Source organism: Megalops cyprinoides, chromosome 11, assembly GCF_013368585.1.
Source record: "Megalops cyprinoides isolate fMegCyp1 chromosome 11, fMegCyp1.pri, whole genome shotgun sequence".
Taxonomy (NCBI): domain Eukaryota; kingdom Metazoa; phylum Chordata; class Actinopteri; order Elopiformes; family Megalopidae; genus Megalops; species Megalops cyprinoides.
The window spans coordinates 4,091,912-4,119,372 of record NC_050593.1 but is presented as its reverse complement, the minus strand read 5'-3'; the positions used below and the strand labels follow the sequence as shown (position 1 = coordinate 4,119,372).

Genomic DNA, 27,461 nt, shown 5'->3' with positions numbered 1-27,461 from the left:
GTTTCTAATTATTGTGCATCACATGCAGGCATACATGAGTGAGGTACCACTTTAGTTTATAGAAGTCACTCATCATCTTCTTGCTGATTCTCACTGATAGCCCCAAGGGCATAGGTTTTTTGTTTAGTTGAAACTAAATACACCAATGACAGAACAGAGCTGTACTGTGCAGTGATATACAACAATACAGACAATAGACATTATTATTATTAATTCACCAGGGGATTCGCCTGGGGGCAGACTATGTCAATGGTAACCACACCTAAACAAACACACTAAAAAGGGTTAAATAACTGAGGGGGGAAAAAATACAAACTACAAGTTGTGTAACATGGGAATATGAGAAAACACACAATAAACTGAATTCATTATTATTCATTTACTGAATTACACAAAGAGGCAGCTGTGGTACAGTAAAAAAAGAGATAAATCAAATTAATATGGTCCGATATTGTCATGCTTAAGTGCAGATACCATAAACAAGAGCAGATGGTGAGACATCCACAAGATGGATGATGGGAGAACGAGCAGCGATAAATGATTTGAGTGTTAATTTTAGACGGTTGTTCCAGGTATCTATCAGATGGGACCCAGGCCACAGTGTATACATCCATTTTGTCTCATTTCAGCACAGTACATTTTTTCTTAGCAGACACTCTTATCCAGTGCAACACATACAGATAACACGCTATGTTATTCATGTATATACAGTACTTGGATATACTTGGATATTCACTGAGACAGCTCTAGTTAAGTACCTTCCCCAAGGTTCCAACACCAGTGGCCCACCTGGGAATGGAACTAGAAACCTTTGGCTCTGGTCTTTTCAGCTACACCACACTGATACCCTAAAACCAAATAAGTCTGTAAATACAGTTGAGGTAGTGAGTTTGTCTTCAAGTGTGTGCCCTGTCATCAAGCTAAAGCATATAATTGCATTCATATGAATCTGAGTGTATTTTAGTAATGTTATTTTTTCAATTCTGTAAGATTGCTTTTTCTGAGGAAAAGGAAAATGAGTGTGGTGATAGATTCACTGTAGGCAGATCTCCCCAAATGGGTGGCTATTTTATTAAGGAGAATGGGGTACTTTAGCCAAGGGTATGAATGGTCTTTTTAATCATATTAGGCCTTTCCAAAAGAGTTGAACTGGAGGGCATAGCCATATTGCATGAAAGTAACTGTCTTTAACATGAGGGCAGAGAGTGCAATTACTTAAATCTGTATAACCCTTCTTGAATAGCTTCAGTTTTGTGAAATGTATTCTGTGGATCCCTTTGTAGTTCATTAGCTGGATTTTGGAGTTGAAGGACATACAGAAATGAGCTGGCAACTTCCCAGTGTTAGTTACTGTTGGTTAAATTCTTTCTTTTTCTTTCTTCTTTTCTTTTGAAAGGGTAAACCAATGTCCATTTCAGAGAGTAGTCTGTAAATCTTAGAAGATTGGAGTTCTTTCTATGTGTAGTTGTGACTTCAAACATAAGGGTTCATAATGTGTTCAAAATTGTATATTTTTGATGCTTACATGTACTCTTACAAATTACAGTATTTTATAATTTATGATTGAATAGGCCATATGTATCAACGGTGTGTATGCACTAAAATCGTGCTGAGCACTTTTCTACACATAAAACGATATTTATGAAAAGATACATCCCGGGAAAACATGCGTACCTCTACGCATGGTCTCAAGGTGGCGTACGCATAAAATTTTTTTGGCGACACCAAGAGGAACTAACGGTGATGCAAGTTAATGGGCCTTGTGTCAATCATTGATGAGTGTTATCACGCCAGTCCCAGCGCCAGGATGAAGTGACTGAGGGGGGCAATTAAAAATGGCAAGGGGCAAATCTTTTTATATAGTAAAGCAGTAGGTTATCATCCTGCTATGCCTATTTCTGCATTTTTTTCTTCCTGTGGGTGGCAATATAGTGGCGTTTTGACAAGATGCAAACAATTCCCTACCTTACCTTTTCCATGTGTTTGTGCGTCATGACCATCATATGAAATTTGGGCCAGATTGCCAGGTCACCACCTAAAATTGGTCTGGTGGTAGGCTTAATGAAATTCATTGATTTAACCATGCAATAGCATCTGAAACGCTAAATAACAACAACACAAAATACTGTTTCAAAATCAAATAATACATTTATTTCACAGCCGTGGTGAAGCTAGTATTAAACCTGAGTGTCCTCGCACAATTTAGGGAAGCGGAGCACTCGGAATGTAGGTCTATAAGATGCAAAATAATAGAATTTATGAACGCTTCTAACCACTGAGAGATGATTGCTAAAATCAACAAAATAATAGTCAACAGCGTTGGGGTCATTAAGTTAAAAAAAGATGATCAGATCGTTTTGTCTGTCTTTCTGCTCATGCCATGCAGCTCTTTCGCTCTCTTTCTCTCTCTCCCTCTCTCTTGTTGACCGAAACTTCACTTCTGTGTCACACCCCCTCTTGCCCCCTCATGGCGCCGGGTGCGGACACACTGATCCTGTGTGCACTTATTTGTTTTGTGACCTCTCTTTTAAAATCTGACCACTTCTTCTTCATCTCCTCCACTGTATGCACCTCTGGTGAAACTGCATTCATAGCAGTCACCACTTTGAGCCACTCTGCATGTTTCCATCAATTTGAAATGCAGCTAGTCTGGCCTCCAAAAAGGACATATTTTCCTCCTCTCCACCTCATTAACCATCACCTCTATCTCCGTGTCCGAATAATTTTTTTTCTTACGTCCTACCATTGATCCTCAACATCAATCTGCATTTCACTCAGATTTACTTGGGATCTTTATATGTTAACTGAACTAATTAAAGGCGTGTCTCGGTCCATATAAGAACAATTGTGGGAGTGGACGTTAAGTGTGTTCATGTGCACATAATCTCACAATGATTTGATTTACATTCAGATTTATGAAGACAATCAGGCGTACCTGGTGTTTGATAACTCTGACAACAAAACTCACGTACACAAATCGTGGGATTCTGCATACGCATGTTTCTACAGCAAGTTGTACACAAAGATTGATACATATGGCCCATTGTGTTCTCTAAATTTGTAATATTGGAATAGGGAAACTCTAAATTACAAACTCTTCTTTTCAAATCTGTGGCATAAATGAGGTTTGCCTTTTTGACACCAGTTTTTGTTTTTAAACAGAAATGCTTTGGTCTTGATTTGATACATAGTATTGGATCAAATAAGAGTCAGGTCACAGCAAAAAAAATTGTGGCTTGATCTTCCTCCAAAGTATGCTGCTCCTTAAGAAATAGTGATCCTTAATTTCATTGTCAATAAAGGGAAGGTCATGGTGGAATAGACAGCACTCCTGCTGTTCAGGAGGGTCACGCCACATTGAATGTTGAGTTTCATTAATCCAGCCAATTATGTATTTTACATAGGCAGTTTTCAAAGAAGTAGGGGTGGAAGATTGGTGCCCTCTGCCTGTTCTCACGCTGGCTCGTTTGGAGAGTGCCTAGTTTTCTGTAAAATCTGGATGTTACTGTATATGTGTGCATGAGCAGAGAACCACCTGCAAGTGGAACAGACAGGGGTCATGGCATGTACATGATTAATCCTGAGGTGAATATTCCTTTTAACAGCTCCTACATGACCCATTAATGATTATTTTGTTTTATCCTTGCATATTTTTCTGAGAATGGGAATGTGATTTGTTCAGATAGAAATTATATTCTTCATAGATTTTATATGGTATGTTTGGATTGCCACAGATTGTAATGCCTAATTACCTAATGGAGCAAAGACCATTTGAAGGGGAATGATTTGGCCAGGACATTGCATATAAACTCAGTGTCAGATGTGTTATACTTGTGCTAGCAAATGCCTGGCCAAATTCACCAAATTCAAGGAAATCTTGCAGAGATGTGCAGCCCTCTGATTGGCTGAAAAACAAACAACCGAGGAGACCCTGCTGATATACCAAGGAGCTCATTAAGGGTGATCTACCACTCTGTTTTCATTAGATTGATTGCTCCTGAGGGATGATGTGTGGTGTTTATTTGCTGAGTCTGGGGAGCTGATCCTTGCTGTTGCACAGCAGTGCCATATAGCTAACAGACCGGGCACTGCTAGCAAGGCTGAAATGCGCAAAGACTCATTTCAGCGATGTCACATGGCAAACATCATGAAATGATCAATTTGGCACCTGCAGGGTAGAATGAGCTAAATGTACCAGCACACTACTTCATTTGACATCTCCCACTGTTTACCTTATTTTGTTAATTAAAAACTTACGTAAAAATTTAAACTCAAAACATTCATTTGGCAATTAATATTTTCAATCACCATATCTGTTCTCACAACTCATTTTTTTACATAGGTAGCGGTGTTGTAGATGACAACCATGTATTTACAAATTAAACTGCCCACAAAGTGTGATCTTTGCCTGGCTTTACTCACTCCAGTGTTGCAGGTGTGCTGTCTGGAACATATTTCCTGTTTATACCCATGTGCTTAAACTTTTTTGTTGTGTTGACCTACATTGGCATTTGAACTCCAGCCCTTTTTCCCAGTGCATTTTACACACACAGCATTTCTGAGCTATGGGGAGTACGAATGATGGAGATCATAGGCAGAGACAGAGAGATAGAGAAAGGGGCGACATGGAGAATAAAGAGAGGAAGAGAAAGAGCGAGAGAGGGACAGAGAGAAAATACAGGAGCAAACACATCACTGGGTGCGAATTTCTGCAAAAGACCAAGTGTCCTTGCTTAATTAGCCCATCTTCAGGTAACTTTTTATCAGCACTGAGAGCGGTGACAGCTCAGACACAGGCCTGGCTGGCTCGGTCACCTGCTGCATGTCAATGTAAAGTGGGACCTTTTACAGGCCCAGAGGCCGTCCCGCCGTTTCATGGCAGGAAGCCGACAGCCGGTCCGCTCCCTCACCGACAGAGTAAATATTAATCACCGCCGTGACAACTGCATCCCTCGCTCCGAGCTGCCGTGCGTTCTCCCCGTTTCAAGCCCCCTGTTTTGAAGTGCCACCCTCCTCTAGGCCAGAGGACATTGCAGCATGTTGTGTTTGTTGTTTTTTTCAGGAAGACATGTCAAGTATAAATAAAACAAAGCCCTGGAGATGCATCTCCTTCTAACCGGAAGCCCCAGCCACTGATTTACTGATCCAATTTCTTCTTAAGTTATACCGTTCTGGGGAGCCCTGCCTCGTTTGAACCTGTGTTCGTTTATGGCCTTGTTTGTGTGCAGCACTGATAGAAAGCCAGTGCACCATCAGAACAGTTCCCCCTTAAAAAGACAAGTACCTATAAGAGCAAAAGTAAATTAAGAGGAGATAAGCTTGTAACTTTGTGCACTTTGTGCTTTGGTTGTGCATCAGAAAGCCTGAGTGGTTCATTGATCTGGTGGGAAATGTATATATCAAGGTTTTGGGTTACCATCCTTCCTTTTTTGTGTTTATTCATATTTTCATTCCACTTTAATGTATTCTGAAACCTGGAATTTATAGGCCTTGATATTTCATACCCAACAGTTCTGAAGTCATTGGCATTTATGAGAGAACTCAGTGTGAAATGATTCAGGCTGTTTTGAAGGTAAGGGTATAATGTAGATGTCTAAGGCCCAGGCTTTTCTTTCTGGATTAGACCAGAATAATTACATAACGTCCATCGTATATTTTTGCTGTTGACATCCGTTCGCCCAAGGGCATCCTGGTCCTACATCTTTTGAAGGGTATAAATTCGCACTGCTGTCAAAGCAAAAAAATCTGAGGAAAGTTTCTTAACTTTAAGGAACCCTGGCAATGCTGGCGTAAAGTGGCCAGATCAACCTCTGGTTCGACAGCATAGCAGAAGGATAGCGGTTCTCAGCAATGTGGTCCTGTGAGTAGTGATGTTTGACATAAAATTGTATCCTGTAAAGAGGCTTGTTTTAGTGACGCATGGAAAGAAACCCACTGTCACAGTCTTGTGCAGGTGGGATCACACGAGATGTCAGCATTTAAGTTGTGATAGTGTGATAGACAAAAGGTGAGAAATACACAAAGCAAAACTCTTCTTAGGCTTGCCCTTACAGGTCTGCCAACAGAAAGTAATAAACTAAAATAACAAAAGTAAACATTTTCCGATGACTGTTGAGAACTTTTAAGAAGTTGAGAAGTTTTACCCAGCATAGTTATGGGGCTTAGTCTTTTGAGTAATAACCATTTACTAGAGTGAAGAAGGCAACTACTGTAATGGAAGGACACCAGCAATTAAGCACCTTTGCCAAAATGGCTTTATATATATGTGTCCAAGTGAATGATGACCTGCAGGTGAGAGCTGGTAGTTCAAAAGAAGTCTAACACCAAAACGGTTTCTCCTCTTTTTACTGACAGATGAAGAAATTGTCTTCAGGACAAAAGATGGAGATGTACTGAGAGCAAATGTTCGGAACAATCAGACAGAGGTCCTGTTGAAGAACACCACTTTTGTGAGTAACATCTTTGGCAGTAAGAAGGGGGTTAAATTGAATATGATGCGTGTGTGGCCAGTGCAGGTTCAGAAGACCAGATAGGCCTGATGTTAGGCAAATCTCTCAATCAATGGCTGCTTGGCTCCTGGAACTTGCATTACAAATAACCAGCCAATGAATAATCCATTTTATCTTGTCATAGAATTTAATGTCAATATTATATACGTCAAAATATGAAACGCCAAAATATGTGTATAGATAAAGTTAACGTTGTGTATCTCATGAATATTTTGAATGCATTCAATATATTCAAAAGTGGAATGCATGATGCTCATCCAGTTATTAAAACTGTTTATGTCAACTTACATTTGACAAAGTGCACACTCTGATTATTAGATCATTTAATGATTGAATTCAGCTTTTATCATGAAAAATGAGATTATCTTTGTAATATAATAATTCACATATAAAATGCTGATTTTGGCTGTCCTCAGTCATGTAATTCTATTGTACATTTTTGGCATCAGACACTGACAGTCATGATAAAGGTTACTTGCTTTACTTTATCTCTGGCCTTCATGGTTCTCCAGGAAGAGACCCCAAAACCTCTCACCTCAGGATAATAGTCATGGCGTAGACCTCTGTACCTGGATTAGTGGATCTCTTTACCTGGGTCACTGAGGCTCCTGTTAGTTTGTTATACTGTACCTACTGCCCTCAATTGCTGAAAGGACTGAATTTATAAGAGCCCTTTGAATTCAGGGGTTGGCGGGGGGTGCTGTTATCCATTCCTAATATACTAATTACTTTATAGAAATCACTGCAATAAACTATCGGAGGCAGCCCAGCTAATGTGATTATGACAGCATCTGAATGAAGGCAGATTTGGCTGGAATGAAACTAACAGAAGCAGGGAGATGTTTCAGGAGCTGCCAGCACGGTGGTTGAATTATACTAACACCACTTACAGGACAGTTAAATCTACTGTACAGCAAGCATTTTAGCCTCAGTGAGACCTCAGAGCAATTAAAAATGTGTTTAATTCAGAGCTCAGTTTTTGCACTGTAAATTATACAACATTCACTCGTTTGACCTCAAATGAGATAAATTAAATAAATAAATACAAAAATCTAATTAAATAAAAGCACCCCACTAAATTAAATCAAAAGGAATTTCATTAATTATACTGGAAATCATGAAATACTACATGTACGTTATTGTCAGGATCTCCGCCTGAGGTCCTCCTGTTCTATGTGTTTTCCCCTGTCTGTCTTTGTGGATGTCTTTGTTTTTGTTTTTGTTGTGTGTCCTGCATGTGTTTTTGTTTACAGACATCATGTGCTCAATTTGTATCTGTGTGCCTTTTGGATTTCCCTTTTGCATGCTAATTTGGATTATTCCTTGCCTCATTGTTGCTGACCATTCTGCTTGTCTTTTGACTTTGATTCCTGCCTGTGCCCATTGTTCCTGTCTGCCTATATGACCCCCTGTTGATGAACTCTGCCTATACTGGGATTCTGATTTTTCCTCACGACTTTTCACTAGTCTGGTCTGTGTCTGGATCCTTCTCTCATGTTCCTGACACTTTATACTATAACTAAACAGCAACAGTGTATTGGACTCCTTTTACTTATTTTGTGAAAACAATCTCCTGAACTGAAAGGGTGAGGCTGGGATAAGGTTCATTCACATGTGAAACTAGTGTGAATAAATCAGTGTGCAAGTGGTCTCAAAATGCATCATGTTGTTATAAAACTCACAATTTCTGACAGCATATGTTGTTTTTTGTGCATTAATTGCATTGTATAACTGAATAATCCTGAGCAGGGTCAGTGTCACGGTTTTACTACACAGTTGTAAGTTCCCTCTCTTTCTGAGAATTCCAAACTACTGAAGCAGTTAGTTAAAAGGGTAACTGTAAAATGCAATCTACAATATTTAGAACTGAGCACTTGCCACAGTGATCGTGATGTTCTTGCAATTTGATACGCTCATCTGCTGAAATGACTGAAGTTTAGAGATCTTGAAAACACACTTCTGTTTACTCCCAGTCAATTATTGCTTGAGGTAAATTTCACTCTAAAAACATAGCTTGAATAAACTTTTGGGCACCCTGAAATAATTTATCACTGATGTGTCTATATGCAAGAGAAACTTTGATGTAAAAGGGCACAATAAGAAAGAGAATGCTGCTTTTTCTGAAAAGGTTCAGAAATGTATGTAGCAGATTGATGCTGGTATTATACAAGATTTAAATCCATGATTGTCACATGATTGGCCTTACTCTGAACAAGAACATGCCTCCCTTTCCTCTTTTTGCATCTCATTTACAGTCAACGTTTCAGGCCTCCACGTTCGCCGTCTCCCCAGACTTCAACTTTGTGCTCCTGGGTTACAACTTGACACAGGTCAGTGATTTTTAGTGAGCTTTTCATGATCGTATGCCTGGTTAACACCTACTCACATGCCATTAGCAAAAACATTAGACTCAACCGCTTTCCTGCAGCCTTTATCGTCTTCAACAGTGTCTGCATGGTGTTAATCTCTAATCCCAAATACATGTTTGTGCAGAGAGTGATCTGAAGCCAGGGGTGGGTTGGATCCCCTTGCCTTTGATTTTATTGATTTGGGAATAGTACGTCTCGACTTAATCTCCCCAGGGGACCACACTTTCCCTCACCACCACTAATGTTAGCCGCAACAACACAAAAGGACAGTGAAAATATCTGCCTTCAAGCTGGCTGTCTGGCTGTCTTTGAAAAGACAAAGGAAAGCAATGGTTGATCACCTATAGAAGAGCCTGTACCAGGTCCTTGCACAGTAAGAGCTTCACGCAGTCAAACAAGAACATTAACTCATTGTTGATTTATGGAAATATCAACTACTGAAGTCAACTCAGAAAAGATTGTTGTTTTTTTATCTCTTGTCAATGTCAATAAGAACTCTGAACCTGACAACTAAGTAAAACATTACTCTTTTCGGTGCAAACTTCTTTGTTTTTGTGGGATACTTTTGGTCTTTCAGTTGAACAAACTCAACACTTTCGTCTTTGCCTAGTCAGTGGGTCCTCCTCTTGTCCTTAGTATACTCAGCATTTTATGACCACACTGAGTTAAAGGATGCTCTACTTCAGCTCCTAAGTGGCTCGGTCAGCAAGGTGCTGGTTTTTGGTGCAGACTGAGCATTCATGCAGGTCAATCCTGCTGTGTCATCTGCTGAATATGGCTGTGAGCCCAAACTGGTTTTCCTCTGTCTGGGGTTGGGATTGGTGGTTCAACCAGGGTTTCCTCGTCTCCCTGCTTTCACTATACTTTGTCAGGTGCCTACAAGCCACAAGGCATGACGTGATTGGAGCAGCGCCTATCCTCCAGTTGCAGTTGATTGCTGACTTTGCCATGGTGCACTGCCTGTTGCATTGCCTGCTGTGAGGCTGTGCATGAGTGTATCTGAGGACTGCATTGATCTCGCATCAGTGATCATACCCAAGTACAGGCTGTCGACAGTGAGACAAGCCTAGTGTATGAGTGGCCTAATGTACAATTGGTGATTAAAAAACAGGGCTGCATAAAGGCAGAAAATCAGATGTTCAACTCAAGATGAACTTTTCCAGTGGCTATATACACATGTGTGTGTGTGTGTGTGTGTGTGTGTGTGTGGGTATGTGTGTGTGTCTTTGTGTGTGTGGAGGCCTTATAATGGGGAAACTACAGAAAGCAAATGGAAAAGACCACAACGTCTCACAATTTACAGCCAGCCTTGTTCTGTTTCCACGGCAACAGCTCTTTGGAGAGTAAAAAGGAACCTGGTTGTTTTCAGGGTGAGAAAAGAAGCACCCACGATGTGATACCTCTGAGCTTGAGCGCACCGCAAATATGATCATCTGGTGTGAAATCGGAACCACACAGCTTCAAGAAAAGCGCAAGTACACAGTTTGATGTGGTACATGGTTTGAATACATCACACTGCACTGGGTTCCAAACGTTTACTCTGGGGTCGGGGGGTGGGGGGGGGGGGGGTTATTGAAATGATCTAGACTAAACCTTATGTTTTTGTTGTTTTTTTTTCTATTTTGAAAGAGGGTACATAATTAATTTTCCTATCAGTGTCAACCTGCACCTCATTTCAGCCAGCGCAGCCATTGTTCGGCCACTTTGGAAGGCAGCGCTCAGCTGACCGCACAGATAACAACACATTGCTCTGACCGTGCTTGAACAAATGGAACCGATTCATTAATTCCACAGGCCTGGGGAGAGAGTGACAATCCAGTGGTGGTTGAAGAACCACAGCTAGAGGAGAGAGAAATCTCCTTTAAACCAATTATTACCCCAAACCTGTCTGTGACTGGCATGCATGATTAACGGACAGGTCAGCTGAAATACAGATCTCCCAGTGGCACCTGATTCCTTTTCATGATGGTCCATCTAAGGTGCCGGTTCTCTGATGTAAGCTAGCAACAAGAGGGGTCAGGTTTGCTGCTATTTTTTATCGATAGAAATCCCACATTGAATCTGGGCCAAAGGGTTTACAAGCACAATGCTGTTGCAGTGATAAAACCAGCAGGGTTTACCATGCGGTCAGTGGCCTGACATGCATGGTCCTGTTCAGGGTCAGGTTTTGGGGAGCCACGCTGCTGCACCCTCAATGAGTGCAACACTGAGGTCTCAATAAAGGTCTCTATCAGCACGGGTCACCCTCAGTAAATGTCACCATTCCACAATGTTGACAAGTGGCATTAATGCATGTAATTTTGTCTTTACATGCTTGCAAAAACTGGCATTTCTCAGTTCTCACAGCCTCCACAGTTGTTCCTGGCCTCCTTGCTTTCACAGTCTTGACCTACATAGCAATAAGCATTCACTTTGAGAGAAGCAGGAACAAAACAGTCATACCAAGAAGGCTAATACATTCAGTGAATCTGAAGAGTTTTTGCATAAGGAATCAAAGGCCTATGACTGGCTTGGCTGTGTGTATGTACCCAGAGGGACTTTAGGCTATCTTTGTCTCATGTCTAACTTTATGAAATTCTTACTAATGTAAGTATTTAATAAGAATATATATGTGTGTGTGTGTTTTCCTACAAAGCAAAGGGAAACCCACTCCTCTTCAACAGAGGTCAGGAGGACTGAAAAACAAGTTTTACTAAGAGTGTAGTTTGTTTTTTTTAATCTGAAAGTCACGGCTTGTTTGCTTGCTCCAAAGCATTGTACGAGGTAAAGTGAAAAAAATGCAAGCCATTAATTTGGAATACTTGTCATTACATGTCTCTTCCCATCTCTTTTGTATCTGCATCATTTGCAGCGACTGTTACCATGCAAATGATTACGGTGGCAATTTCACATGTGCTCGCTCCATTAACCTCCAAAGCCAATCAGGAGCAGACAGCCCTGGGCAACGGGCAGAGCCTCATGTGCCTTGCTGATCTGTGATTTCTGATCTCATTTTTTTAAGGTAATATGGGGGTGGTAGAGGATGATTGTTTCATCCCATCCTTTGTGTCCACATTTCGTATTTTATGTTAAAAATGATTTTGGGGGACACTTTTGGGTCTTGGTGCCAACAAAATTAATACTCCGGTCTAGTGTTAACACCTTTCTGAGTAATCCTAATAGTAAACAATAGGAACATACATGCTATTGAATAACCAGCCATTAAAGTGACTTGTGGCTGAGGAAAGGCAAACCATGATTGTATGTGTTTTCGTGTTTTCTTGTGTGTTCATATGTGTTTGTATATATATATATATATATATATATATATATATATATATATATATATATATATATATATAGCAATACAGCATATACAGAGATAGAGAGAGAAGAGAGAGGAGAGAGAAGAAAAAGAAAAAGAAAGAAAACATTGAACGTGTCAGGCCTTTCTTCTCTATAGTCTGTCTCAATATTCTCCTTCCTCCCTAGTGTCTAAACATGCTCCTTTACAGCCCAACAGATAGTGTTTTTTTTTTACAGCTTTTGGCCAGCTTGAATAGAGGTGCTACAGAGCTGAAGAAGCTTGTACTGCTGTATGTACTGGCATTGAGCTAGCTTTCAATGGAGCTGCGTCCATCGAGCTGCCAAGCACGCCTCCCATGTTTTCACACAAAGCATAAAAGTTGGATGAATGAATGAGGGCCCCCAGAATGACATCGACCGGAGCGCTGAATTATTGAAGGCCATATTTAGAAAGCGAGCAGCAGGCACACCTGACTGGGTGGACATTTTTTTGTGTGTTTCTATGGGAACATGGCCAAGGGGCGAAGAGAAAAGCTGGGCTTTCAAAGCAGGCACATACAGCATCTGACTACCCGGGGGGGTGGGAATGACCAGAGGGGGTCCAAATAAACAGAGGTGTGCGGAACAGCTGCTACAGCTGAAATATGACCACTTTCCCACTGTCTGAGTCCTGTTTGGAATTCTGGGTAATCGGTTTTAATAGCAGGCAGCGCAGCATTTGCAGCCTAAGACCTCACATTGCAGTCAGGCTTTAAACACTGTCCCTCAGCTTCAGGTGGTATTTCGGCAGGTTCATCTCGACTGCTTCACCGATTACTGCATGCGTGCGAGGCAGATAATAACTAAGCTGCTCAGGCTGTATTGTGGGTAGAGGCACTTGAATGTGTGTGTGAGGGGGTTTTGCTGTTGTATAGACTGGGTGCATCTTCCCATGACAAAAGCAGTCTTTTCCCCAACCTCCAGCAGCTCTCAGTCCATGCTTGGACTCTCTTCTTTCAACCTTTTTAAAGCACTCCCTCTGAGTCCCTGTGTCACAGCATGAATGGGTTAGTGTCACTCCCTCTGAGTCCCTGTGTCACAGCATGAATGGGTTAGCCTTCCTCATTTAACCGCTGCGGTCTAGTGCCTGCTGTAGTTTTGGTCATGTATTCTTTCTTTCATTGCGTCAGTCACTGTTTTGGTCTCCTGGAGCTGGGTTGAGGTCCTTTCGTTTCGGATTCGGACAGCTTGCCAGCAACTGAGAACCCCCACCCCTTAACAGAAGACAGACATCAGAGTGGCATGCAGTGGATCCTCATGCCCGATGAGCGTTCAAACCCTCCCTGAGGGCGCTTACTGCAAGAAGCAGTCTCCCCCAATAAATAAATAACCCTCCTCTTCTGTCCGGCCGTGACAAACTTGCACCATTCAACACCAGGGTGTTGGCAGGGCACTAGAGACCACAAGAATGATCCAGGATGAGTTGTTAGTGAGCCTTAGCTATCTTGAAGGCAGAGCTGTGAAAGAATTGTGCTATGCTGACTTTTTTGAAATGTTCATCATCAGCATGTGTTTGCATTTTTAAACGTGAGTGATAATTAACAATAAGTGTTTACTCTGCCTCAGTTTCCACTTAGCATCTCAACAATGGCAGACATGTACCATCAATATAATTCCAAACCAAATAATCGTCATTGTTTGTTTGTGTGTACGTGTGTATGTGTGTGTGGGCAGGGAAAAGGATGCCAGGAATTGGTTAATGATCAGCACCTGTATAAACACCTATATAATTAGCACTGGGTAAATGCAGGTGTGTTGCTGGAAGTGAAGCGCTTTTTCTTTTTGTCTGTGGCACTAGCAAGGCTTATTTTCTAGTTTGTGCTCAAAAAATACACACACACATATGTACACACGCACACACCCACACACACACACACGTATGTATATGTATATTTGTTTTTCTTCATGTGTTAGGGGAATATTGTAAAGGGAAAGGGAAAAACAGCTCATATAAACACAGTAAGGGTCTGTAGACTATAGTTCCATCCTTTAGGTTAGAGTAAAAATGGTACTTCAGTAGCAACAGTGTAACCCAGACTTAAAACCCAAAGCTTTAATGATTCTTCTGGCAGCGCTACCTGAGCACTGAAGGTCAGAGGGGACACAGGAGAATAAACCAAGGGCACTTGATTAAATATTACTCACAGAACACACACAGACTTGTTCATGAATAAATTAAACACCATCAATCGAATTATTTTTGGATTACAAAAAGGAAATAATACACCACTTTGCATACAGAGAGCAGTGGTAACAAAGCACAACAAGCCCAGACAGTAGTGCATTCCTGTGCTCTGCCATGTCCTGCCCTTACAGTATCGCTCAATTCAGCCGTACTCAGCTACCATAAAGGAGAGGCTAACACAATGACAATAATAAAAATAATCTCTCTGTGCAAATTCAATTACTCGGTCAGCTATACAGAGCAGGAGCCGGCATCCATTAACATCTCAAACAATAACACTGTAATTACAACATTATGATATTAAGTTTCAATTTTAATGCGAGTGACCAACAGGTACCAGCTAGAGTGAACTCATGTTTATTTAGATTTCAAATGTGTCATAGTGTAAACAAGCAGATGTAGTAGATTGAGGTAAAACCTACTACTTCTCCACATGAAATACAATCCCAGACAGAATAAAAGGCTGCAGAGTCTTCTAACTCATACTCACTTTTAAATAATAAAAAAAACAATAAAACTCTCCATGACAGTCAGCTGGTGAGTCTTTTAAAGCGGTATTGCCAGAGATCCACACTTCATTGGCCAAATGCACAACCAGTCAACCTCAATTAGACATGAACAGCTCTGACCACAGGGAACTCCACTCACCAAATAAAAAGAGGGGATGAATAAATGAACACAACGCAATGTCAACAGACAAAATGTGCTTAGTATTGTGTAAAAGAATGTTGAATATGTACATATCGAGTCCAAATGTCTCCTTCTGTGGTTTGTATGGGCGTTTCACCAGCATTGTCACATGTGCCACTTGACCTTGCCTCAGTTGCCACCAGAAAGACACCAGTCAGCGAAATCCTGTAGGATTCCAGAGGAATGTAAAGACCAGTGCCACCACTAGCATGGTGAATGGTGAATGTTTGGGAAACAGAAATAATGGTGTAATGCAGCTTAAGACAATTACCGACCTGTATTTTTGATTTGAACACCAATCCTGACTCAAGTAAAGTATTTTTTAAATGCTCTTCCTTCCTCATGTGACTCTGTTTAAGAATTGTCAGTTGTGCTTGGCTCACAATCGCACAGTCATGCAGGAGAGCTGAAGCGAGACAAATGTGATCCCCAATACAATCACACAAAGCCAACACTGTGTTTTGCATTATAAGTCACACAGTGCATCACAGTGAACTGGGCACTCATCGGAGGAAAGGAGCTACTCCACTGATGTCATATGAGCAGGTGGTCGTCTAGCAAATCGCAGTTAGACTTACCCACCCTTATCTCTGATGGAATAAAGCCAATTTGTTCTGTTGCTGTGGACTCCCAGTCATTTTCAGCAGAGGACATGGCTGGTTTGGAACCTGGGCCATAGTGCAGTGATACTGCAGCAAGACATAACACAAAGGAAAAAGGCAGTAAAATAGTGCAACCCTGGTTGTGGATATTCACAGCTCTGAAATGCATTTGAACATATTCCAAGGCCATGTACCAAGAGACTTGTACCAAGACACAGCTATATCTTTTTACATACAACCATATATAAAATCAATACATGTTTGGGGCTATGGAAATGAAAAATGACACTTGCCTTTGTGCAGTGGATTGAACTCACTCCATGACCCACAGGAGCTCATGACTAATGTACCATTGCAACCCATGCAAAGACTGGGCAAAAGGAGACTCCCTTATCATTAATATACTGTATGTTAACACATCACTTTATGGTAATTATTTCCGAGAATCTACATCCTGTCTAAAAGTAAACTGTTAGTCAAGGTAATAATTGCTCAGATTACTCAGAGTAATTCAGATGTTTTTTAACCTGTCAAAATTACCTGTCAATGTAATGTAATAACACGATTATTATACATTATCAGAACTATATTTAATATTATTTGTTGTTGTAGTCATTGTAGTAGTAAAGCATTTATTGTAGCTGGCATTTTAGGATTTGATCATGTACAGAATGGTGGAGATTCTTTTTTCCTGGAGCCCACTACTTTTCGCATCACGTCCCTTTGTAATTACGTGGCATGTCACACAAGCAGGGTCGTTAATCTCACCCTCTGCATCTGAGGTTGATCAATGCCCTGTGGCTAATGAAGGAACGAGCCCCCCCCCAAACCCCCTTTCTCTTTCGGGTCAGGAGGGGCAGGGTCTGGAACCTGATCTCTGCATCAGGGAAGCACGGGTCGAGCCATCGCTCATTCCTCCATTTATGAAGGCATAATTGCTTTCCCGTTGTCGCCCCGGCGATGTAATAGGCCCTAGCATGAGGACATGGCTCAAATGAATTATTTAATAATGAGGTTATTGAGGCCCATGGCAAGCAGAGTGAAAGGAATGTCGTGACTCACGTCGTAATCCCTTGTTTAAAGTTGGAAGTTGGAAGTGCTTCTCCATTACTAGCTCCCAAACTAGAACAAGTAAAATTATGCTTCCCAGATACTGTCTCTGCAAGATGATTTTATTTCCTTAGCCTCCTTTTTCGATCCCATTTCATGATTGCTTTTTTGTTATTAAGGTAATTTTTGTCACAATAAGGAGGTGAATATTCCGTTACTGGAAAATAGGAACCATGTGAAAACAATTGTTTGAGACCACAGTTACTCCACTGCAGGAAGGGAGGAAAAAACCAAATAAAGCTGTCTACCTCACCAGGGAGAGCCCCTGAACATGCCGCAGTTCACACCATCCTCAGATGTACCTGCGTCCAAACCCTGCCTGGCCCCTAATCCTGGGACTTCTTGTGAAAATGAACTCCCAGTGCGCACAATCTGCCGAAAGCCTCTTACGCCTCATGCCCTCTGTCCCCGCGTTAGCCTGGAGAGATGAGACAGTGACCCTGCAAGGGACGGGGGAGACGCCGGAGCGCCTCTCTCTATGCCCCTCAAAGCACCTCGGATCTTTTTCTTTGCTTCCAAATTCAGAAATCTCCTTTGCTGAAACGGTTTAGCCTTTTAGCTGTCAAAAAAAGCCAATTCCAAAGCCAATTTTTTCATAGCTTGGAAGCCATCTCTGTGAGTGCGGCTCCAACACTGTAAGGCCTACATTCAATCTGAGGACACTGTTTTGCCCCCCTGTGGTTATACATTTAGTCGTTTTGCAGATGCTCTTCTCCAGAGCAACCTACAAAAGTAGCTTATAAAAAGGCTGGACAAAGAGCATGGACAGTACAATTTTGTGTATGCTCTTGGTCAGCAGAATAAACAAACTATAAATTTATTGTATAACGAAATAATACATGGAACAAAAAAAATCCACTGAGTCTACACACTAAAGAACCTTGTATAATATGCAGTTTTTGCATTATCACTTAAATCTGAGTAATAAATTTAACCAGTTGTGTGTTATGTGTTTTACTTTTTGGTGATTCAGTGTTTTTTGGTATTCTTTGACCACCATACCCTTGATTTTATGTAATAAAAAAATTAAATCAATAAAAAATGCACATGCTTAAATGTGTTATTGGTTCTAGCAGAAGTTTCAAGCTGCCGGTTTTACCAGTTCCAGCGCAGACCTCCAATGACTGATGACAGTTTTAGCCTGAAGCATGTCGCTGTTGTAAACCTTATCATCGGGGCTGATAACATCTGTGCATTGCAGTACAATCATGAGCCTTAAACTGAGTGACACCATAGTGAAATCACATCCTCTGTGGCCTCTCTGCCTGTTTATGACAAAAGGGTGGCAGTGTAGCATAGTGGTTAAGGAGCAGGACTTGTAACCGAAAGGTTGCCAGTTTGATCCCCGCTGGGACACTGCTGCTGTACCCTTGGGCAAGGTTCTTAACCAACAACTGCCTCAGTAAATATCCAGCTATTTAAATGGATAACGTTGTAAAGAACTGTAACCTATGTAAGTCGCTTTGGATAAAAGTGTCTGCTAAATGAATAAATGTGTCAGGGCTCCGCCCCCTTAAGCCGCAGTGTTTTTGTTGTCCTTGTGCCTTTGTTTTCCTTGTGTTCTAGCCCTGCCCCGCTCTCCGCCCTGTCTCCGCCCACCTGATTGCCTGCACCTGCCTGCCTGCTCACCTGCTTCCCATCTCCTCGTTACCCCAGCCCTATATCTTCCCTGCGTGTTTCTGTCTTGTTGCTAGTTCGTTTCAGTGTGTTTCACCTGTCTCGTCCCCGCGCTTCATTTACTTGAGAGTTGTTTGTTACATTTCCGATCCTGCCTGTTTCCTGACCTCGATTCCTGCCTGCCGTTTTGGATCTGATCGCTGCCTCTCACCTGCTTGATTCCTGACCCTGTTCTCCCTGACTCCCGATTTTGGATTTGCCCCCGGATTGCTTCTCTGTGCTTCGAACCCTGCCTGTCCCTGGATTTACGAACTGCCTGTCCCTTTCTATTCTCGCCTGCAACCGGAACATCCTGCGGTCCGCGTTTGTGTCCCGACCACCAGCGCTAACAAAATGAAAATGTAAAAGGAGTGAGCATATATTGGCCGTTTGTCCCTGCCATGAACTGATATGCACCTAGTATGTATTTATTATTTGTGTCTGTGTGTATATATGTAGGAGCCCTTTTCTGTCAGCCATGTACAACTTGCAGACAGATCTTAGTGGATGTCTCAAATTAGATGGAGGTATGTGATGCCTATGTAATGAAACTTCTTAAAACATATGCGTTTTCATGCAGGGGGGCTCACTCCTCCATGACAGAGGAGCAGACAGAAGACATGTCCTGAGAAAATGTGGGGTGCAGTTTTCACACTCCCCTGCCTGTTGTCTCATGAATCCATCTTAACAGTATCCACCGTGGGCCATGATTGATTGTACAGCCAGGGTAATGCATGCACAAACAAGAAGAGCTGCCTGTTTGGTGTCGATGTAATGGGACAAATTAAGGTTGACAGTCCAGTCGTGCTTTCAATTACTCCTGTAATCATGTCACGCAAGGTGTCTGTGCTCAGGTTGTTCACCTTGTACTGCCTTAAGAACGTTTATGCTTGAACAAATAACAGGAAAAAAAATGCTGCACTGTGATTGTGTACTTCCCGTACATGGAGTAGAAGCATTGTCTAAGGCTATATGGCTCATTACCCGGTTTCTGTATTCTGAATGTACCCATGTACATGTATACGGTATAAGACAGTGGTCTATCAAAGAGCCATTACCCACAATCAATCTCTTTTAATTTAGAGTGCCAAAACCCTGTTCACTTGGCTGGGATTTTAACCCACAGACTCCGGAGTAGAGGGTGACAGTGCTGATAACAAGGGAGGTGGAATATGAAGTGTATTTGCACAGGATAACATTCCTTTCTTTACTCAGATTCCCACTCTTCTGCCTGTGAGAATTGCAATGAGTCAAATGCACTGCTGCTATGGAGCTTTCATAAGGCAGCAGCATTCACTGCATTCCATTTCTCACCACAGAGAGAGAGGTGCACAAGGGAGACCTATTCTGCCTTCTGCTCTCCAGAAAGCAATTCACCGCTCCTTTCTCTTGTGCCCTACTGAAGGGCTGAATAATCCCCTTAACATTTATGCATGTACTGCATACGACCAGTTCCAACACAGATGCCCATTTCAGTTAATTAGACTGTGAATTTAATGTGTTAGATATGAAAACTCGCCATTGAAAATATTGAGGACACCCAATTTGAAAGCACTGGGCGTGTCAAAGGTCATTCTCGGCTCAGCAACATGCATTAGCACCATGAAAATGTTCTGATTGCTCAAACCTATTACAAAAAAATCCTCCTTTTTTCAGTCATCTTGCAATTGCTGCTCACTGTGGCAGTGTTCTCTGTACTCTGAACTACATGGTCGTGGTGCTAAATGATTATCTGCCCCTTACTGACCTGGTTTGAATGGCATTGCAAGGCCACTCAATTCTGATACTGGAGAATCGCAATCCAGCGGGTGTTCCAGCTCTGGTTAAACTGCTAATGTTCTCTGGGAAGGAAGCTAAAATAGTAGAATTGTAGAATTGTAAAATAGGCAGTGAAGGCAAAGAGTAAATCATGTGGTTAAGCGCCTGGCTGGCAGGGCTGCATTAAGCCTCCCCTGGGCCCAGGGCTAACACACCTCCCGGCGCCCTATGTCCACAATTTTCAACCGGAAAACTAAAACCCAAGTAGCAAAACACGTTATTTGAACCAAAACCAACATTTGATTTGGGTTGTATTTTGGTGTTCAACAAAACTGATGTGTAAATTACATCCACCAAATGTGTTTTTTGACACCAATGGAAGGAACCCAACAAGAAATGTTTCTTAAACGTTCTCATCGGGTGTTAAACACAACGTTTAAAAATAAACGCATCTGACAGACACCGATTCCAATGTTTAACAAAGGTGTTGATTTGGTGTCAACTTACAGCAACAATGGAAGCCCAATAATCGACGTGACTGACACGTTCTAAATAAGTGTTAAACACAATGTTAAATAATGAACGTATCTGAAACCTATTTCTAACGTTTAACAGTGGTGCTTATGTGGTGTGGTTTTAGACAGAATACCGACGTATTAAAAACGTTTAATAAACGTGTTTACCATGTTGTTACGATTCGGTTGTCAGAATCGCGGACTGAATCTTTAACTCTTTCGCACACAACTTATTTTTTATGCTATGTAGCACTTATGGTTCGTTATGTTTTCATTAGTGTTATTAAGCTTCTCATAGTTTTCAGTTAGCATTTGCTATATTTTTAATGTTAAATCGCTGTTTCCTCAAAGCTAATATTAGCTAGAATTTTTCCAATCTAGTTTTCTAATCGCACCGGTTTTAGCATACGCACTAAATGGCTAATCACACCGGTGTGACCATATGTGCGAAAGGGTTAAATAGAGCCCCTTGTCAGACATGTCCACCATTAATGTACCAGGATTCCCTTCGCCCCCACCTTCTCCCATGACTAATCACTCAGGTGCAGCACGCTGCATCAGGGTTCCACTGACTGTGGGCTAGACATACAATTGCAGCTCCCCCTTTCCCCTGCAGCGAGAATGGTGACCTTATCAAGAGCGTGGCCCGGTGGAACTCTGCATCGCAGCGCCATTGCAGAGAGACGCCCGTGCCGTCCCCAATGATGAACGGCCACTCTGCCACTCTGCTCATCACCCCCCAATACACACTCATCCCCCCCACCGCCTCAAACAGTGCCAGCGCTCCCTGGAGAGCCCAAATCAAGACGGAGCAGGGACAGACAGGTGCATCAGTCAAGCACTCTTCATGGGCAATTGAATTCCTGTGAGGGCCGAGCAGCCCAGCCCACCTCCACTGTACTCATGATTGAATACTCGCTCCGGGGCGCAATTCCCATTAATATGCAAATTCACATTTTTAAGTGTCTAATTACAGAACAGAAAGGCCCTGCTATCATAGCGTTAACTCTTCAAGTGGTGAAGAGGAAAAGGTTTATGGGTAATTTCATGTGGTAAAATTGAATTTATTAAAAAATAATTATTTGTAATTCAAAAATTGTATGACACTATAAGAGTTTTATTGATTGTGGCTCCTACAATAGTCATAATAATGAAAGTATAATAGCAATAAGTGTTTAACATAATTGTACCGTTCAAGTAAGACAGTTTGTGGTATTATTTTAAGGCCCTTGTATTAGCATGTACTCTTTTAATATAATAGCCCTCCAGTATTGAATTGTTCATTGTTATTAAGATGTTATGGAGTTGGTAGTAAATATTGATATATTTCATATTGAATGGCACTGTTTAGACTTTCAGGGCTGTTGCTATCCTAATACTGGACTCTTCTGTACTTCCCTCCACAGTATAAAGCCATTTAATTTAACATGGCCATTACTGAATGCAGGCCACGTATTGTCCTCATGCTACATAATTTATAACAATTTTACATACCATGTTCTATTAATGCTCAGTATTCTGTATTGATGAGCCAATGCCATAGGACTACATCTCGGGCTTTTAGTAATGGAAAGAACACATTCAATAAATCATACAGAACATGCATTGGTGGTTGAAGTTTGGCCACATTTGTTAGCATTAACGGTGGCCTCAATGCCACGAAAAGTTCAACTACATTACTGGGTCTCACAAAATAAATGAGCTCATTCTTACTCAGCAGCATATTCTCCAATATGCTTTCTCCTTTTAATTTAATGTATTTCCCCCTGTTGCTCTTTCCTTTAGGTTTTCCGCTATTCTTTCTTGGCATCATACATGATATACAACTTGCATACAAGGTATGTATATTCTAGAGGATGATGAAGGCTGAGATTGCACCCTGAGGGGAGGTTATGGATTACTCTCTGGTTTTTGTTTCAAACCCTAGAGAGGTCCAGGAGCTGAATCCTCCAGAGGTGACCAATTCGCTTCTCCAGTACACATCCTGGGGGATCCGGGACCAGCAGCTGGTAAGGACTGCACACAAACTGTAAACACTTGAACATGAACACAACCACTTTTTCTTCTGTTTGAAACGAGTGTGGATAAGCAGCAAATCAGAAGGACTTCTGGGAAGTTCCCATATAGATACACATTGTGCAGTGGTCAGTGGTTTTGCTACATTTCCTGTTTTGCATTTACTCAAGCCTTTACTGTTGCTTCCATTACTGTGTATATCCTTAAAAAGCTATCATTCTCCCAGCATTTATCTCTTTGTCTATTGAGTGCTTGCTGAGTTACAGAAATCTTGCCTTTCAGAAGCACAATGAATTATAGAGTATATTGCCTGACTCTATATCTTTATGAGTTTCCAATTAGATAAATGATGAATTTACAGTTAGTTACACTCTCACTGATGCAATTTTCAGAGAAAAGCCCCCCTAGTGGTCTTTCAGGGAAGTGCTGATTGTTGTTCAGTGAAATAATGCCATGCAGAACCACACATGAATGAAACCTTACATCTTTTTCTGAGACTAGACATAGCCTGCTTATAAATGTTCAATAAAGCATACTAGCAAATGTGAAGCCAGACATGGCAGACTGAGGAAAATTCCACAAAAGCTTACATTATGCAGTTATATATGGAGCCAGAACTCTCAATGTGAGTTATATGCAAACAAACAAAAAGTTAGTTAGTATAAACCTAATAAGTACATTAATTCTAATGTGTTGAGAAAGCATGATTTACATTTGTGTGGAATAACATATTCGTTTATGTTAAGCAGTATTTATTCCTGACCTAAATAATCCATTACTACTGAGCGTATGCAAAACCCCTGAGTGGGGTGTTTGACACTTGCTAATGAGTCCTTAAAGTCATTAATAATGTATGCATTATATTTGCATATGGATTTTTGCATTGTCAAATTAGCATCTCCCATTCTTTTGAATATTAAATCAATACATCAATATGTTTTCACATCCTGAAGACATACAACAAATCATTTAGCGTGGGACATTTTAATCTGGGACCGCCAATACATATTTCAGCAACAGCAGTGAACAGCAACTGCAATTTCTCGCCAAAGAAAATAAAATAGATAAATGAAATAAAATAAATCCAAGGGAAGTGTGTGGCTGGTCATACAATGCATTTACAGATTAGACTATGGGGCTGTCGACTTGATATGTAGATGGCATGACCAAAAAAAAACAAAAATCTCATTTTAAAGAAAACGCTCCCTGGGAGAAGCTATAGGATTCTAAGTGATTTATAGGTATATAATGATAATTTTGACAGCAAGCAAGGGTGGTATAGTGGTACGGAGCAGGGCTCTTAACCGGAAGGTTGTTGGTTCAATTCCCTGTTGATACTGTACCCTTGGGTAAGGCACTTGTCCAGAATTTCCTCAGTAAATACCCATCTGTATAAATGGATGTGAAACCTGTGCATGTCACTCTGGATCAGAGCTTCAGCTAAATGACAGTAATGTAATGTATTACCTCTCAAGAAAATACTCTAGATGTCCTTCGTTAAAATGTAATTTGTGTAACAAAGTGTAACTGTTCAAACAGAAGTTACTTGAAGGTAGAGCACTGGCTCCCTACTTGATTGTCTCTTTTTTTCTCTGGAGAGAGTGTGTTTTCTCTGGCTGAAATGACGAGCAGACGTAAAATGAACATCAGATAGGGCAATAAGAGTGCTTCAAATGATCCCTCAGACTGGATTGGAGGTTAACCCTTTTCATTTCAGTGCACTCTGACTGAAGTCTGACCATTCTCAGAAGATTTCTGGTCTCAGTTGAACACCATCAGAAAGAGGATGCGACCACAAAACCCCAGTTTGTGTGTGTTTGGCTTTTTGAATATGTGAGGCTTTGCGTGTATGTGGCTGGGGACTTGGAACTTTGTTTCATTTAACAAATTGTACCTTATCTTGTGCCAATGCATGGGAGAACTTCCTGTGTAGCATCGATGTACACAAGCTCAGTCTGGACTGTGGATGCCCTTAGGCAAACATAGAGTTGAGATAAACATGGAGTTCTTCAGTACAAATTAAACAGGTATAGGGTGAATGCTACCTCAGGGCCCAGCTCTGGCTTTGCATGAACACAACACCAGACCCATCAAAAGCCTTTCCTCTTTTGCTCCCTAGGTTTATATCTTTGAAAACAACATTTATTACCAGCCGGATGTCAAAGCCAGCTCCCTCAGACTGACTTCGTCAGGACAGGAAGGAGCGATCTTCAACGGCATCGCTGACTGGCTGTATGAAGGTAAACAGATCGATAAATGAATGGATGAATCAATAAAAGCGGTCAAACTACCATTGATCAACCCTTCGTCCAATCACCATCCATCAACCTTTGCCCATGAACATCCACCGAGTGTGCAACAGAATTAAAATGCACAAGAATAGTACACATCTTCATGTTAGAGCAGGATTAAACCAAATCATCATTTAACATTGTCTACATAAAAAATAAATTGATACAACAATAAATACATAATAAATACATTTTTTCTCCTATTATGAGGTTATATGGCTGCCATGTCTCTCTGACGAATCATTACATCCTTGCAAAAGGAAACAGGCATTAAAAGGGATACATGAGAAGAAATTTCTTGAAATGAGAAAATACTGAAAAATATTTTATTTACTTATTTCATTCATATTTTTATATAGGGTATGATATACAGAGCCAGCACTTGCATTTTATATATAGGGTAGGGTATTTGTTCATGAATACCATATTCTTGCTTCATTACCTGGATTCAAAGTCCCTAAAGTGCTTAAAATCTTCACCTGAAATCATCAGTGCATCAGCAAGCATTTTTCTTGTCATTTCTGAGTTTAAAGTGTGTGATAGGGCATTGTCACTCCTTTTGTTACAAGACAGACAGTAGAATATGCAGAACGTCTGCGACGTGTCTGAACGGCGATAATCGCACGGTAGGGTGATTACAGTGCAAAGCAAATTTAGCATTCAATTCTACAAAAAAACCTGCACAGAAGAACAGGAGCGTTTTGTGACTCACTCGCAGGGGCGGCTTCATAAGAATTTATTAATCAGATTTGAATGACTGTCACAACCATCCTCATAATTTCACCATGATTAAACTCCTTTCAATGAGGATCTGTTATTAATGTGACAGTAAATAATTTCACGATTCAAAACTTCTCCTTTTTTTCTCTGGTTGTTTTGCATTGCAGTTATTTTGTTTTGGAAGTAGAGTAATACTCGCATGTAGTTACTATGGACCAGGATGATTCTGCTGGGAATTACAGCACAAACACAAAACATGTGACTGTGGCATACCCTCATGTGTCATATCCACGTCTCTGTGTGGTATAGGAACAAATCAATCCATCAAATGTTATTCGTTACAGCATACTTTTACAATCAAGATTGTCACAAAGCGCTGAACATGTAGCATAATGCATTTATAAAAAAATGAACAAAACTGAAATCCCAGGGCCAACTGAGGACCAAAATAATCCATGACCCTGGAAAAAGCAGTCGAGAGACTCCTGGAAAACAGTGGAACCTTTAACATTGGAATAACATGAAAAAGGACATCAGTTATTTATGTCATTTCCTGTCTATAGCAAGTGTGGTTCACATGGCATAGTGACGGGCAGGCAATGAGTGGGGACCTTCCATTCAACGGTAGAATATGTGCATATTCTCATATTATATAGGCACATTTCCCTACATGACACCTGCTTTCAGATTTCCCCCTATGGCATGTGTGTGTATGTGTATGTGTGCATGCAAATATTCCCACATTATATCTGTGCATCTGCACATTATACTACATGACATCCACAACGGTCTCTGTATTTCATCCACATGCGTACCCACACAACGTGCCCCTGTATACAGAGGAGGTGCTGCACTCCCATGTGGCACACTGGTGGGCTCCAAATGGGGAAAGGCTAGCTTTCCTCTCCATCAACGATACCCTGGTCCCCAACATGATCCTACCCCGCCTCACTGGCACCCTGTACCCACGAGGACATCAGTACCCTTATCCAAAGGTAAGGCGCCTTCCGTCCTAGACTTCATAAAGAGAGTTCTTATTTTCAGATTTTAGGAGTATATCATGCAAGATAAAGAAAAAAGATAAAATATTGAAGGTAAAGAATGTATACCTACCTATTTAATAAATTAATCTTTTGTAATGTGGTAACATTTGGTAACAATTTGGTAACAATACCATGTACACCAAGGCCACATAATACGAGAGCATTAATACTCAGTCCCACTCTTGAAGGTTTTTGAAAAATTAATTTGAAGAAAGTGATCATGCTCTATTGGAATCTTTAGCATGGTCAGCCCTACGTTTAGTCGGTATCTTGCCTCTGCTTTTGTGTAAAACAATGCCAAGAATGAATCATTTCAAAATACCACATGTTGCATAGAGGGCAACCTCATCATAGAAACGTGCTTATGAATAATTCACAAAGTGATCCAGGTTTCATTTTTTTCCCTTTTTGACTGCATTTCTGAGGTATGATGTGGAGGTTTTTGAGATATGAAAAATGCTTGAAGACCTCTGATGCTCCCAGCTATGGCAATTTGCCCCCACATCACACCCCACCCCTCACCCTGCCCCGGAGTAAATGCACAGATTATTGAGTCGACACTTTTTTTGAAGGCTGCAGCGGAGATCATGTTTTTGTCTCATCTTGACAGGCAGACACAGAGTGCAGGAGAATGTGATTGCCCTTTTGCTGAAACCCTCCTAAAAGATGAAAT

The 27,461-nt window shown here is 41.1% G+C and overlaps 1 protein-coding gene across 1 annotated transcript in view; it reads left to right on the top strand.

Moving 5' to 3' along the window:
* The window catches only part of LOC118785798 (inactive dipeptidyl peptidase 10-like), a 70,120-nt gene that overhangs the window by 19,092 nt on the left and 23,567 nt on the right, over nt 1-27,461 (top strand). Inside the window, exons 4-9 of the mRNA XM_036540734.1 lie at nt 6,355-6,449; nt 8,765-8,839; nt 22,504-22,556; nt 22,646-22,727; nt 24,854-24,974; nt 26,586-26,740. Coding sequence (XP_036396627.1) covers nt 6,355-6,449; nt 8,765-8,839; nt 22,504-22,556; nt 22,646-22,727; nt 24,854-24,974; nt 26,586-26,740 — 581 coding nt within the window. The remainder of the gene's footprint in view (nt 1-6,354; nt 6,450-8,764; nt 8,840-22,503; nt 22,557-22,645; nt 22,728-24,853; nt 24,975-26,585; nt 26,741-27,461) is intronic.